Genomic DNA, 14,151 nt, shown 5'->3' with positions numbered 1-14,151 from the left:
TTAGAATGGCCAGGAATACTATTGGGGCTCATCGAGCCCTGGGGCTCTTGGTGAATCTGATGTCTTCCTGAAGTTTTTGGAGCCAAGCACCCTGACAGTCACTGATGCTGCCAAGCTGGTCAGTACTACCATGCTGCTCACACCTCCATCTCAAATGCATTCTTTTATTTCTCCATTTTTTACGCTCCCTCGGATAATACTCAAAACCTCCTTTAGAAAATATGGTTCCATAGAAGGGATTTTGGTCTGCTTCAGGGCTAGATCTTTAATCTGTCATGGACCTTATAGTTCCTGGGGACCTGTCACAGCTGTGACACAACTGGAAATTCAGCTTTTGAGGCTCACTTTCCCCCATGGGACATGAGGGCTTCCTGAATTGTTTTAGCCAGAAATGTAGCCACAAAGCACAAAAAGCTTTACTGACTTCTTTATACACACAGGAAATGCAGGTTTTAGCCACAAAAATTCAGCATTGCTCCATTTAGAATATGACAGCCAAAGCTTAAGAAGCATTACAGAGGAAATGACAATTTGGTTTGACTGTTTTAATGGTTTTGCTGCTCATCTTCCTACTACCACAGCACGCATGAATGAGAGTCACTTTTGAGTCCCTCTGTATTGCTTTATCCAAAGAAGGTCAAGAAGAGCTTGGCCCACATTTCAGTGGGCCAGCCTGTGCTGGCTGTGCTACTCTTCTGGGTATGACAGAATGGTTGTATGCAGCAGAACAAATCCACCTAGCACAGGAGCCTGGAAATACCAACATTGCTACATCAGCTGAGAAGTGAAATGGTAGAGAGAGGGCCTGGCCACCAGGCTTGGACACAGAAATTGAAAGGAGTCACTTCCACATGGTCACAGCCAGAATGAGACATTGAAAACAGACATTCATTTACTGGGCAAATCCACAATCTCCTGATAATCTTGCCTTCTTAATTCCTTCCAGGAAAGCTTATAACACGCAAGGAAAAAAACACTCACCAAAATAAGCATTGCTCCAACTAGATCACAAGTGCCTGGGAAGCTGTGCAGCACAAGCAGCTGCAGGACCATGGCAATGACGATCTCCAGGTGCTGCACAGTGCTCACCAGAGCGGGGTGGAACTTGCCCAGGGCATGGTAGACGCCCAGGAAGGCTGCAGTGGAGCACAGGCAGATGGCAAGGAGATAGCTCCAGGTTTCCCCATCCAGTGGGACGATTGGCTCCTGGAGCAGGAACATGGTGGACACTCCCCACACTGTTCCCGTCCAGCTGAAAGTGAACAGCGCTGTCCACATGCTGATGTTGTCTTTGATGGACCTGTAGATTATCATGGAGAGGGCAGTGGTCAGACCAGCCATGACAGTCATGGTATAGCCAAAAGCTTCTTTCCAGGTGCTTAGCGAAGAGTTTTCCTCCTTAACAATGTTGGGGATCATGACCAGACACACCCCGCACACACTGCCCATGACAGTGAGCACGTCTATATAAGCCATTCCTTCATCTATGAGTAGAAAAGCCAGAATGGCACTGAACACCGTGGTGGTGGCCCTCCACATGATGGTCCCATTGCTGGGGGGCACTATGGAGAAGGAGGTGTAGGCACAGGTGATGGAGATGACGTTGCAGACCCCATAGAGGAAGAGCCGGAGCCTGTAGCCTTTGGGGCCGAAGGGAGGCTCGTGGTGGTAGCACACAGCAATGAGGGACAGCACCTGCAGCACCGAGCGGATGAAAATCAGCTCCAGAGATGGCACCTTGGAACGGTCAGAAATTAACCTTGTGATCAGAGCCACACAGCCGTGAGCCACGGCAGACCCAAAAAGGACTGCCCACGTTTTCCTGGACTGCAGTACATTTCCTTCAGGAAACTGCTGGGATTCTCCAGCCTCATCAGGTTTTGGCAGTTGTGCTGGCTTGGTGTCTATTGTACCAAAAAAAGTGTTTTCTCTCTTCTTCCCATCACTCAGCAATCTTCTCTTAGGATTATCCTCCATAAATACTCCAGTATCTTCATTAACATCCTCACATGCCTCTTCTCCTGGCTGGGGACAATGAGAGGTGTATTTCACTGTTACTGTGTTGGGATGAATTTTCACTCGCTTTTTGACTGGGTATTTTTGGGAAGACGTATCCATTTCCTTAGAGAAATGCCCTGGTCTTGAGAAAAAAAATGGAGATACACTGTTGTTTACTGAATAGTAAAAGATTCATGGATGTAAGCACTTTTAATGTTTACAAGCTATTTTTATCAACCAAATCCAAGTACTAGCAGCCCATTCTTGGTTTTGCTTTAATTTTTTACTGAGTTACTGCTAAATACCTTTGGTGGCTGGGCCATTTGGATTTCCTTAAAAGTCAACCACAGCACTTCACTTTAGTCAACTAATTTTTGAGAATAACATATTTTGTCATGCATGGTATACATAATGAATTCTAGTATATTCTAATAAGAAAGTTCTCTTGCTAAGCTTTTTACCCTGTGGTTATGCATTATTGTTAATGGCTTGCCAGTGTTACAGGAGATTACAGGAGAGATTTGGCTGGAGGAGATGACAGAGTAACCCAGGGAAATCGGGAGCATGCCCGGGCAAGTCAGCAGTTTGCATCTGGATAACAACACGTCTTTGAACACAACCGTGACAGTGTTAAAGCCTTCTGTCTCCTCGGGAAGGGCCATTTCCCACTACACAAACAGTGCCTGTGATTCCTGCGGGGTGGGGCACTTGTTCAATAAAGGCAGGGGTACGTCATTGAAATGACTGTTCTCACACCATCTGTGCAGAGCCTTCCAAGAGGCAGCAGGAGCAAGGAAACCTTCCCTGCATTATCTTCACCCCAGCAAATAAAACCTGTGCAGACCTTACCTGTGACAGAGACATTCGATTCCAAGGCAGAGGGGGAAAGCACCTCTTCATCACCTACATCTTCGATGGGCTATCTAGACAGAAACAACACTTGCTCTCAGCTACCAGCAGGGAAGGTTACAAACATCTCAGCACAAAGTAAAACCCAAGGGAGGCTCAAAGCCCAAACCACTTAAGATGGAGAGAAAGCAACCAGTGGCATCTTGTCAAAACCACTCCTCAGCCATCTCCCGGAATTACTGAGGGAGCTGATCCAAAGAACAAGTGGTGGCTTGTGAGCATAAGGCTCCTGCAGCTCGACAACAAACCAATCCTGCCTCCCGTGCCTGCTGTGCTGCCCCAGGGGCTGCAGAGGACAGGGAGCCCAGGGGGACCCATCCTCCCTGCCCGGAGCTCCCCGCTCTGGAGCCGAGCCCCGGCAGCAGCAGCAGCAGCAGCTTGGCCTCTGCGCTGGCCCCGCAGGATGGGGACAGACACTCCTTGTCCCCAGAGGGGACAGCAGCGTCCCTGGGAGTCCTGTGCTGCAAGACCACAGCTGCTGGACTGGGCTGAAGGGCAGGACAGCAGATTGGCACGGAGAACACGGGGCTAAAGGCAGTGGTAAAGTGCGGGCAGTAGTTCCTCACAGAAACACTGAAAATACCGCGGCCAGCTTCAGCCTTGGCATTCTCTGTGCTTGTGATCTGTGACAGCCAAGCACTGCCTGCGGCTCCGGCAAATTAATTTACATGAGAATGGGACAGTCTGCCTTTTCCCTCACAGGCTGAGTGTTCATTAACCCCCTGCTACACCCAACTGAGCTGCGGCCGACTCCTGCTCTCCTCGGAGGGGACACGGGCAGGCACCGGTCCGAGCTCGGGGGGAAGCAGCAGCACCAGTTTGGACCTGCACAGGTACCAGGGCTGAGGACTCTGTCGAGTCCCCCCATCACTCAGGAGGCCTTGCCCAGCACTGCTGATCACGTTTTTGAGCTGCAGCCCCAGGGCCAGAGCCCCCCAGCACGGTGAGGAGCATTCCGAGTGTCCATGGGCAGCTTGCTGGGCAAGGAGCTTGGGAACGAGCAGATGAACCAGCGAGAGTAAACAGAGCTGGGTACCAGCTGTGCCAGCGGGCACTTCAAACAACACACCAACATCTACCAACACCTGCCGGAACTCTGCCCCAGGCTCACCTGCTACCTTCACTTTTCCTTCAGTTAAACCATTCATTTCCGAATCTTAACATGCAAATGCAAACCGCACCGAGTGAGCCCAGGAAGGCAGTGATTTTCACCTGCACAGCTTTTCCTACCTAGCATTTCATTGTGTTACAATCCACAGTTTTGCCTTGCAGCCTTAAAAAAATGAAGACTTTCTTGCTTTAAGGCACAACATACTGGATCGTGAATAAAATAAATGGGAGGAAAAGAAGACAAAAGCGGACAACAGGAATTATTATTAGATTGACAGAAGGCCACTGGGTAAACTCATTAGTTTCCTTAAGAAACAGCTGAGTAAATACTGCAACTGTTCCTGAAAACAAAACCAAAACAGCTCATTTGTTACTATGAGCATACAACAGTAACTTTCTTGGTTCCTGGCTTTAGATTACATTTTCTTTCAACAAATAGTTGCAAATTCAACATAACAGTTTCGAATGTGGCACTGGACTTGTGCAATGTATTCAGGGATCCCTCTGGAGGAAAACAATAGATGGTGATCCTGTAGCTCAAAATGGCTGTTCTGCACAGAGCTGCTCAGCTGGGAACCAGAACACTTGGGAGTCTGGAAAGTGGAAGGGCAAACACGTGTGAAAGGCAGGAGATGGGAAGTAATAAAGAACAAAAAAATAAATAACAGGAATGCTTTGCCCAAATTTTCATTTTCCCAACTGAATACTGAGTGTATGACAAATGGAATGCCAACCCTCCCAGAGTACATTTGTTTGTAGTCTTTGGTGACCTCACTTCTTAACCAGTGAGATTTTCTATGGAGACTGAGTTTAGGGCATATCCCAGATCCATTATGTGTGTCCCTGACACAAATTTAAAATAGACAGAAATCAGCACAGCCTATACAGACAACTTGCTACTTCTCTTTCTGCTCATGCCTTTTGTGGAAATGACATGAACTTTTTATTTTTCCTTCATATCTGGAAACTTAACGTGGCTTATTTGCATTTTCTATTAAAAACACAAGTTGATTTCAAATCAAGTTTAATACAAGGCTGAAGATGAAGCACTATGCAAAAATTCTCAAGTTACATAACAAACATTCCCAATTCTGCCTGGGACACTCATTTAAATCACTGACTGCAAAGTGTGAATCCAGTTTTCCCTAGGGGAACAAATAACAAATGGAGATGAAATAAATGGTACAGATCATTGATAGAATACAAACCATGATTTCTTTTAGAAGAAAAAAACGTGAATACTCCCCTCCCTCCTTTCCTCAACCACTGCAAGTGCTGGTTAGCCAGGTACAAATGGGTGATGATTAGCTGCCCCCTGACTGCAGGGGGTGGGAGCCTGAACTCTCCTCCTGTGCCTGAAGGAATGAGGGCTTTGAGGTCTGGTGATCCACACCACCAATCTCGAATAAACTCACAAAAAAAATTTCTCTGATCTTCTGCCAGATTGGTTAAAGTCAGTCAGGCTACTGAAGTGTTATTATGGAAGACTCACATATGTGGCAATTCCAGGCAGGGATATGGAGTTGGGAATAAGTCAGCTACCCCTGCTTTCTGAAAGACAGGCTCCATAGGAATGCTCCTTTGCCTCTTCTGTGGAAAATTCCCCAATCCTGACCAGATCAGGCTGAAACTACCAGAGGGCTGTGAGCAGTCTCTACAGGATAACTACAGACTGACAATTCTCCCTGAACATCACACAAAGGAAACACCCACCCCTGGAAACCCACGGAACTGACTGAACTCGTGCCACCTTCTTTAAGCATGTGTGTGCACTGACTTCCCAGCATAAGGGATTTTGTTTTGATTCCTTATCAGGTGCAGGAAAATCTCCTGAAGTCCTGTTTCAGCACTATTAAACCACCTGGAGATCTTCAGTGTTTCATACTTCAGGCAACTGCACATGCCAAGGGATCTACATTCAGGTGGTGTACCAGTACCTTTATCTTTTTTGCCAGATTGACATAAATCAATTTGATTAAAAATACATTCCAAGAAACTCAAGTCTTTATTAAAATTTAATGAATAGCAAAAGGTATTTAAGAAAATGAAGAAGCAATTACATGAAAGGAGTTTTCAGCACTTAAGCAGAAGAGCAAGCATTATACACAAACCAACAAACCAGTATCCCGTGTCTTCAAATTAATTGAGTTACATCCAGCAGCACTGCCTGAAGGAAGAGCCAGTACAACCTTCACTGAATACAAATACAAACCCTACACCGAAGTCCCATGAGTTGTCAGTACATTTCTGATAATATTTTGCTACCCAAAAAACAACCTCTATTTGTGCTAGCTCACTGAAGGAACCTCATTTGATGGGATATACCTTTAATTCTCCTTGCTTTCTCTATACTCTTGCTGAATATGGGCTCCATCTGCAGCCATTTCCATGAAAAAGTACTAGTTTCTAATTTCTCCATTCATGCCTGTTGCCTGCTGCAGCTTCTACCTCTGCAGCATGAACACTTGTATCAAGTGATTTTGAGAGAACAGACACTTTGACTGCAAACTTCCCATTCCAAAAACCCTTATCTGAGCAAACCCCTTCAGATAGCAATTCCAGGCACAGGGAAAGAACAGAGAATTCACTAACACTGAAATACAGCACAGGAAAATAGCTCAGTTAGATGTAAGAAAGGTTTTAAGAGATACATTACAATGGAGTGAAGCACGAGACGGCACCTTCGGTCCATGGCAGCAGATGACAGGTCGAGATTAGAGATCCCTCACTCACTGCTTTGGATCCTCTCCCATCAATCTGCGCCCCCCGTTAGCCAGCGGTGCGTGCGGGGTGTGCAGGAGGGGACAGTCGCCCGCAAAACGACCGAGCTCGGGAGCGCTGCGAGGAGGGCGGCACCAATCGCGATGGCAATTGTCGCCGATAAGAGGGCACTCGTCAGAGGACGCGGGGCGTCTCCATGGGAACCCCGGCGCGGCTGTAGGAAGCCCCTCCGGGCAGCAGCGGGCGGAGGGCGGTGGCTGCCCGGGCTCGGTCCCCGCCGTGCCGCGCCCTTCGTGACCGCCCCCGCCGTGGCGGAGAGCGCGGGCCCCGCTGGGCCCCAGGCGCATCACTGCCACCGCCCTGGCGCCGGGAGCGCGCCCGCCGAGGCCCGGCCGCGGGCTGGGGAGGCGCTCCGGCCAGGCTGGGCCCTCGCCCCTGTTCTGTCGCGACAGTCATGACCTCCTTCCCCCACCCGTGTCCCTGTCCCCGCCGCTTCACTGGGCCCGAGTCTGTGCCCTGCCCCCTCTCTGTCGTGACAGACACCCCCGCCGCGGTGCCCCTGTCCCTGCCGGCTCTGTCGCGACAGTCGCCCCCCGCCGGGCGGTGTTTGCGGGCACGCGGCGCACGCGCGGCCGTTTCCGCGCGAAAGACGTTTTCCCGCGTGCCGCGCGCGCCGGGGCGGGGCCGCTTCCCCTCGTTCCCGCCCCTTCCTCTGCGCGCGGCGCGGTCGCGCGGCGGCGCGGTCGCGCGGCGGCGCGGGGCCGGGCGCGCGCGGTGCGGCGGCGCGGGCGGCAGGGGGCGCTGCGCGCCCGGCGCGCGGGGCGGCTGCGCCGTGGCGGGTCGGAAATGCCGCCAGGTGGCGGTTTAGGATCGCGGCCCCGCTGAGCCCCGCGCGGGCCCCGCCAGCGCCGCCGCCCCGGCCCCGGCCCGCGCCCGCCGGACCCCGCGCGCCGCCGCCGCTCCCGCAGCGCTCCCGGGGCGCTCCCGGGGCGCCGCCGCGGCGCGGCCCGAGGTGAGCGCGGCGCGCGGGGAGGGAGCGCGCGGGAGGCGCCGATCCAAGATGGAGGCGCGAGGGGCGGGGGCAGCGGGGCCGGGGCCGCTCGCTCGCTCGCTCGGTCTCCGCGGCGGCCGGGCCGGGAGCGGGCGCTGCCCGTGCGAGGAGAGAGGAGAAGGGGAGGGGAGGGAAGAGGAGGCGGCGCGGGGCGGGGCGGCTCCTGCCGGAGCAACGGGTCCCCCGGGCGCGGCGCTCTTCGCCGCCATCTCATTGTCCCCGCCGGGGCTTTGCCGGGGGCGCGGGGCCGAGCCGGGCCGGCCTCCCCCGCCGCCGGGCCTGCGCCCCGCTCCGGGTGGTGGCGGCCGCGGCGGGCCTGTGGGGGCGACGGGGGATGCTCGGGAGGAGCGGGGGTGGCGCTTCCGCCGCGCGGGGCTCGGTGGCGGCGGCCCCCGGCCGGCCCCGGGCGGCGGCGGAGGAGGGAAAGTTCCGGGAGCCGGTGGGCGGCCCGACCCGCCTTTGGCCCGGCCCGGCCCGCCGCCGGGACCCAGCCCACGGGAGCGCCCGGGCCGCCCGAGCGCCTGGCCGGGATCCAGGGGGGCCAGGCCGGGGGGCAGCCCCGGGGCCGGGGACCCCCGCCCGCCGCTCCTGTTGCTCATCCCCGAGTTTCCAGTGCGGTGGCACCGGGGCGAGCGGCCGCCCGTCGGCCGGCCCGGGGGACAGAACCGTGTCACGCAGCCATGGGGCTGCCCCGTGCTTCAAATGGGAAAAGCAGCGCGCCGAGCCCCGGGGATGGCGGGAGCGGAGCCGGGATCCAGCGATCCGCGGCTCCGGGAGCAGCCAAGTGCAGGCAGTGCCTTGTGGCCGGGGCTGCGAGCGGGGGAGAGGCACAAAACCGGGCTGGGGTCCTGCCCTGTTGGGCTCAGACGCAGCAAAGGTTGTGCTTGGAGCAGTGGAAGGCTTCGGTGCTGGGTGCTGGTCACTTGGCCCATCGTGGTTAGTGGTGGACAGCTGCACTCTGCTTCCCTGTGTTCCTGGGATGGAACAGGGAGTGTGAGCAGTGGCTGGGAGGAAGCGTGACTTGGGGGAAAGAAAATAGTTGTAGTATCCATGGAGAAACTTAAAGGGACATGACTGCCAATACCAGTGTCAAAAACTTAGTTTCTGGGAAGACAGTGTGAGTTTAATTAAACTGAATTGAGCTGCTTTGTGAGTATTGATTATTTCAGTTGCATTTCACACAATTTTGTAGCTGTGTAGAGTTAGTCTAGTGAAAGCATCTATTGTTGAGGTTGCTGAGGAATGAAAAACCTTCTCCAGATCACACCACCAATGCAACTGTTATTAAACTGTGTCCTGTGTTTGGTGGGATAGGTGACTTTAATGTTTGGGTTCAGTAACTTTTCCATGTTATTACACTAGCGAAAAAGGAGAGGTGTGACAGAAGGATCCATGCAAGTTCTTTGGATCCAGAGCAGTTTGGTCTTGCCTAGTGCTATAGCAAGGTTATTTGATGAGTGTTTGTACTGTGTAACCCATCCACCCCTGAAGAAATCACCGGGCCACAAGGCAGTGTGCAGGTTGTCTGTCAAAAGGTGTTCTGACCATGTGAAGAAGTTCTTCCTATTACAAAATTAGGAGCCAGTTTATTCTTTCTTTATGATTTTTTTTCTTTCTGACTCAACTGTGATGACTTCTTGTTGGAAAGCCTGAGAAAATACACATAGGGGTGCAGAGGGTTTTGAAATGACACACTAACCCGTGATGCAGCAGGATTTCCTTGTGAGCAGGAGCTGACTTCAGGGTTGTGATTAATCTGAGAGGATGTAACTAGTACTGGCTGCTCAACAGAGAGTGTGCAGTTGAAATTCTGTGTTGCTGCTGCTGATGGACACATGGATTTACATCAGTGAGAGTGGGTAGTGGGAATGGGGCTTTCTTGAAGCTGGGTGAACAATTAATGCCAGTTCTGGAGGTTGAGAGCACTTCATCCATCTAGAGCCCCTGTCTCCAGGGGACTGCAGTCCACAGCCTCTGGTGCTTCCTAACATTTCACCAAGTGCTGGAGGTGGCTGGTTCACTGAGGGCCAGCATTTCTGGCCAAATGTCCCAGCCAGGATGCTGTGGTCTGAAGTTGTGAGGGCAGCTGGAACCCTGCTGCTGGAGCCCTGTGCCCGGGGTCTCTGAGCTTGTCACCTCCTGTCCCTGTCCACAGCCTGCCCTTCATGGTGTGCAGACTTGGACGTGACTTCTTCTGCAACTGCAGTGCACTTCGGAGAGTGGAGAAGGTTTGTGAACAATGTTATAGTTCATACTTGGATGCAATGACAAAATTTGTTCCTTGGGGTAGTCAGAAACTCAGCAAGTGAATATTTTTCATTTGAAAGAACAAAATGTACCTCGAGTTTGTTTTGGTGACTGCGGAATCTCTCATTTCTTTCTCTTGGTTGTAAAGACATGTCCTGGTACAAGTTGGCTAAATACTGGTAATTTAAATAACATTTTAGTGGGCAAGTGAGCCCATAGAAGTGTAAAGATGCAGTGAGAGAAATGCTGAATTGTGATGACTTTCTAAGAAGAGTCCATTTAGTGGGATGAGAACATGCCTTTATGGTAATACTGTGGTTTGTTTGCTGGTAATGTGCACAAAAGCCTCTCACACCCTGCTGAGAATTCCAGAGTGCCAGATCTGTAATTACCACAAGACATACTGAAAGAGGCAAACTCTGCTGAAGTTGTGCAGGGATGTGAAAGCCAGAATTCCACTGCAGCACTGGTGAATGGGTGATTTGCCTCTCTGGGATCTCCCTGTGCTGCACCTTGGAGTTCTGGGATGAGGCTCTGGCTTCTGCTTGGAGTTAGACCCAGAAGGTGATGCTGAATCTGGTGCCAAGATAAGGAAATGCCTTATCTCAATTTGCTCTGTTGACTTCAGGACTTAAAATGCCAGCCCATGTCTGCAAGATACTTCCTGCTTTCTTTAAAGTTTTGGGGGTTTACTTGTAGTCACTCTCATTTATCAGTGGAGCTCTGAAGCTCCAGTTGTAGTCACTCTCATTTATCAGTGGAGCTCTGAAGCTCCAGTTGCAGATTGTCATCTCTGGCTTGCAAAGCCACTGTGTGTGCTCATTTGGCTAAAAACAGAAAGGACTAGAGTTGGTTTTTGTTCTTGGAGAAGAAAGGGAAATCCTACAAGGTTTTGAGTTCATAAGCTGATAATTGTTTTGTTGTTTCTGCCCACGGCATCCAGGGATATGCAGTATTTTGCTTTTCCATAGTGATGTAGTTTTGTTGGTTTGGGTGTTCAATATGTGATCAGAACACAGAAACCTATTTCTTTGTTCCCTTAGAAAATATGTGGTTTAGAGAGTGTTATTATGACCTCTTGCAACTTTTCAGTCTGAAAAACACTTTCAAAAATAAGTGTTGTTTTGTGAAGGTGCACTCTGTTTTTTTTTAAAGGCAGACCTCACCTTCAGGGTTAAAGGAAGGAACTGCAGAGGGAATGTTGTCCTTAGTTGTGATTTTGTAGCAATGTGCTAATTTAATTTCTGATATGTCCTGTTGGAAGTCTGACTGCAGGCAATGGTTGCAGTATTTTGTGTCACTCAGAGAACACCCAGGAGCTCAGGTGCTCTCCCTGTGGTTTGAAGGATCCCTGCTCCTGGCTTTGCCACATTTCCTCATTTGCATCCCTGCAGGCATTATTAGTTTGGAAAATGCTTTTAAATAATAACAGTGTGCTTGAGATAGCAGGATGCCTCCAACAAGATCCATCAGGGCCCAAAGTGTCACCTGTGTCCTGTTCTGAGCTGTAGGTGTGACATGGACTTGGTAAACTTGGTAACTCTGCCTTAATTTTGGAATATCTGTGGAGTAAATGCCTATTTATAACTGTAGGTAATTCCATATGAAGTACAAGGAGTGCAGATAGAAGGTTTTCATGCCTTCAGGCCCCTGACTTTGGTGGGTGCTGCTCTCTGTGCCCAGAGCTGGGAGCACTGGCTGGCCAAAGCCACCAGCACCCAGTCCCTGAGCTGCTGCTCATCGTGCCCAGAGGGAATTTGGGTCTTAAAGGACACAAAAAGGCTGCACATGGTGTGGTGGGACAGGCTCTCAGCCACACTAGTCAGCATTATCAGACATGAGAGTGGGAGTGTGTTGTGAGCTTCAGTCACACAGTTATTAATCATTTATTTCACAATTAGGAGCAGAAGGTGGAATTCTTAAGCCTGTCCCCCTTCAGCTGGAGGGCAGGTTGTTTCAGGTGGTTCCCAAAGTAATGTTTTACTAGAAAGCAGCGTGAGGGAACATCCAGCCAACTGTGTTCCTTGCTGTGCAAGGTTTCAGCAGCAGATATGTTATTTATTCTATAAATAAATCTAGTGAGTTTATATTCTGTAACTCTACAAATAGCAGACTTGTATTATATTGGCAGATTAGCTGAATGAAAGCAGTGTTGACAGATTGTTCAGCTCATAGGAAAAAGGTATTTCTTTGGAGAGTTACTTAGGGATTATCCTGTGTGTCAGAAATGTTTCTAAATGTCAACTATTTTTCTACAATAAAATAATAAAGATCAAACCAATTAATCTTGAATACATTTTGAAGTATTACAGCCTACCATGTGGAGGTGTTTTTTGAAACCAAAATCCAATAACAAGCTGAGTATCTGTTTGCTCTCCCCCACATGAGGGTTTCTCTCTCTCCTTTTAGGGTTAGAATCCCCAAGGACCTGGAAGATACCAACATGTTTGTGTTTATAAGTGGAAAATGAAACTTCATTTGCCAACGGGTAATGAATTCCACCTTAAGTGCATGCTCAGTGTGCCAGTTTTGCATTGTTAATTTCTGGATCTGTTCATTCAGACCACATGTGCTGTTGCTGCCAGTGGAATTGCTCAAGATGGTTGAGCTGCTCTGCCAGGCAGCCTCAACTGAGAGGAATCTGTGTCTCCACAGCTGTACAGCTCTCCCTTCCCTTTGTGCTGCTGCTGCCTTGACCTTCCCTGGAGCTCAATTCCCCACCTGGAATTCAAACTGCTCTGATTGTGAGGGAGGTGTTTCTGCCCAGTGAGTGAATCCAGTCAGGCTGTCAGAGTCAGGAGGTGATAGAGCTGATGCAAGGTCAGTGGCAGGAATACTTCTGAGGAAAAATGGTCCTGGAGATGGGGATCCTTCAGCTGAGAGGTTCAGGTTGGCCCAGCTGTGCTGGCTGTGGGTGTTGAGCTTGGAGCCCATTGCTCTGTGCGCAGCTGGGATTCTGTGGGTGACTCTCACCCTCCTGAGTGCCCCTGCCAGCTCTGCTCTCTGCAGCCTTTGTGCTTCCCTTCCTCGGGCTGCTCCTGCCCTGCCAGAGTAGCCTGGAGCCATCAGCACCTTGCTGGCATTCTGTTCCACATGGAAGGGTCCCAGCGTGGCCTCCAGCTCACTCATGATGTCATGGGCTTGTTTGGGTTGGAAGGGACCTCACAGATCACCTTGGGGACTCCTGGTGCCCTGCATTCCTGGGACTCCCCTGGGCCTCCTGTGCAGTCAGAGATGAACCCTTGGTTTGCTCTTTGTCTCCTGTCTCCTCACCAGGTAACCTGTCCCTGCCAGGGCTCTTGTTGCCATGGCAGCCTCATTTCTTTAAGGGCCTTTTCTGAAGAATCTTGTTAAATGTCTCTTGGAAATTAAAGCAGCCTTTGTCGAGTACAGTCCACTGGTGTAAGGGAGGCCTTGTGAGAAATCCTGTAGATTTGTGGAACTTGACTTTTTTATACAAAAGGAAGGTTGATTTCCCTGTATGAATGCTGTAGTTTATTTAGTTGCCTGCAGGTCTGTTTTCTAGAATGGTTTCTACTAAATTAGGCTCACTAGACTAACAGAGTGTTAGGTGAGAGAGTAAACATAACTATAAATTATGTCCAAGAGTAAGCACTGCTTCAAGCAGTAGAATTTTATTTTGAAGGCTGCTTTTTTCTGGTTCACTTATGTGGCTTCTTTGGTGTCTGATAGTTTTTTTCCCCCACATCCTTACTTTAATAGGACATTGCTTGTGGGAGAGAAATTAAACATCTCTCTTCTAAGAAATTAATATTTTTAACAATAGAGAGGTACTTACATATTTTGAGATCCCTGTTTTCCTGAGTTCAGTGGAAATGGGTCCATGCACTGATAATTATTGATAGTGGAGATGGAGAAAAGGACAGAGAGAAGGAATATACACAGGGTACTCTCCTGTGGGCCTGTTCCTGTTGGCTACTGGGCTGAAACAAACCCAAACAAATGGTTGCAGTGATACTGTAAAACAAATAACGTAGCACAGGAGTGCGACTCAGCGCTGCACAGATCATCCTTGCACACAGAGCTGAGACTGGAGGGGCTGCCTGCCTTTGGCTGCCTCCAAACTGTGCTCAGCCATCTGTAACCTTTGTGCC

At 50.4% G+C, this 14,151-nt stretch overlaps 2 protein-coding genes across 5 annotated transcripts in view; one reads left to right on the top strand and one right to left on the bottom strand.

Annotated features, from left to right (window-relative positions):
- Positions 1-317: 317 nt before the first annotated feature.
- SLC35G2 (solute carrier family 35 member G2) lies at positions 318-7,017 on the bottom strand. Of its 2 annotated transcripts, none has more exons than XM_054282546.1 (3): positions 6,674-7,017; positions 2,848-2,921; positions 318-2,140 (listed from the first exon to the last, which is right to left on the bottom strand). In XM_054282546.1, the coding sequence occupies exon 3, from the start codon at positions 2,116-2,118 to the stop codon at positions 889-891; it is 1,230 nt and encodes a 409-aa protein (XP_054138521.1). In that variant the 5' UTR covers positions 2,119-2,140; positions 2,848-2,921; positions 6,674-7,017; the 3' UTR covers positions 318-888. The 2 variants fall into 2 exon arrangements, with proteins under 2 accessions (XP_054138521.1, XP_054138522.1); XM_054282547.1 differs by having other exon boundaries at positions 6,699-7,017.
- A 675-nt stretch (positions 7,018-7,692) lies between these two features.
- The window catches only part of STAG1 (stromal antigen 1), a 151,049-nt gene continuing 144,590 nt past the window's right edge, over positions 7,693-14,151 (top strand). The window contains exons 1-2 of one of the 3 annotated variants that reach the window (XM_054282400.1): positions 7,713-7,750; positions 12,446-12,524. The gene's annotated coding sequence lies outside the window, so the exon portion shown is untranslated. Of the gene's footprint in view, positions 7,751-8,429; positions 10,724-10,765; positions 12,525-14,151 lie in introns of those variants that run through there. The other 2 variants (XM_054282399.1, XM_054282401.1) reach the window with 2 other exon arrangements.

This window comes from Melozone crissalis, unplaced genomic scaffold, assembly GCF_028551555.1.
Source record: "Melozone crissalis strain CALT ecotype California unplaced genomic scaffold, PUWL_Pcris_2 ptg000034l_1, whole genome shotgun sequence".
NCBI lineage: Eukaryota > Metazoa > Chordata > Aves > Passeriformes > Passerellidae > Melozone > Melozone crissalis.
The sequence above is the reverse complement of the archived record's forward strand: the minus strand, read 5'-3'. Positions and strand labels throughout refer to the sequence as shown.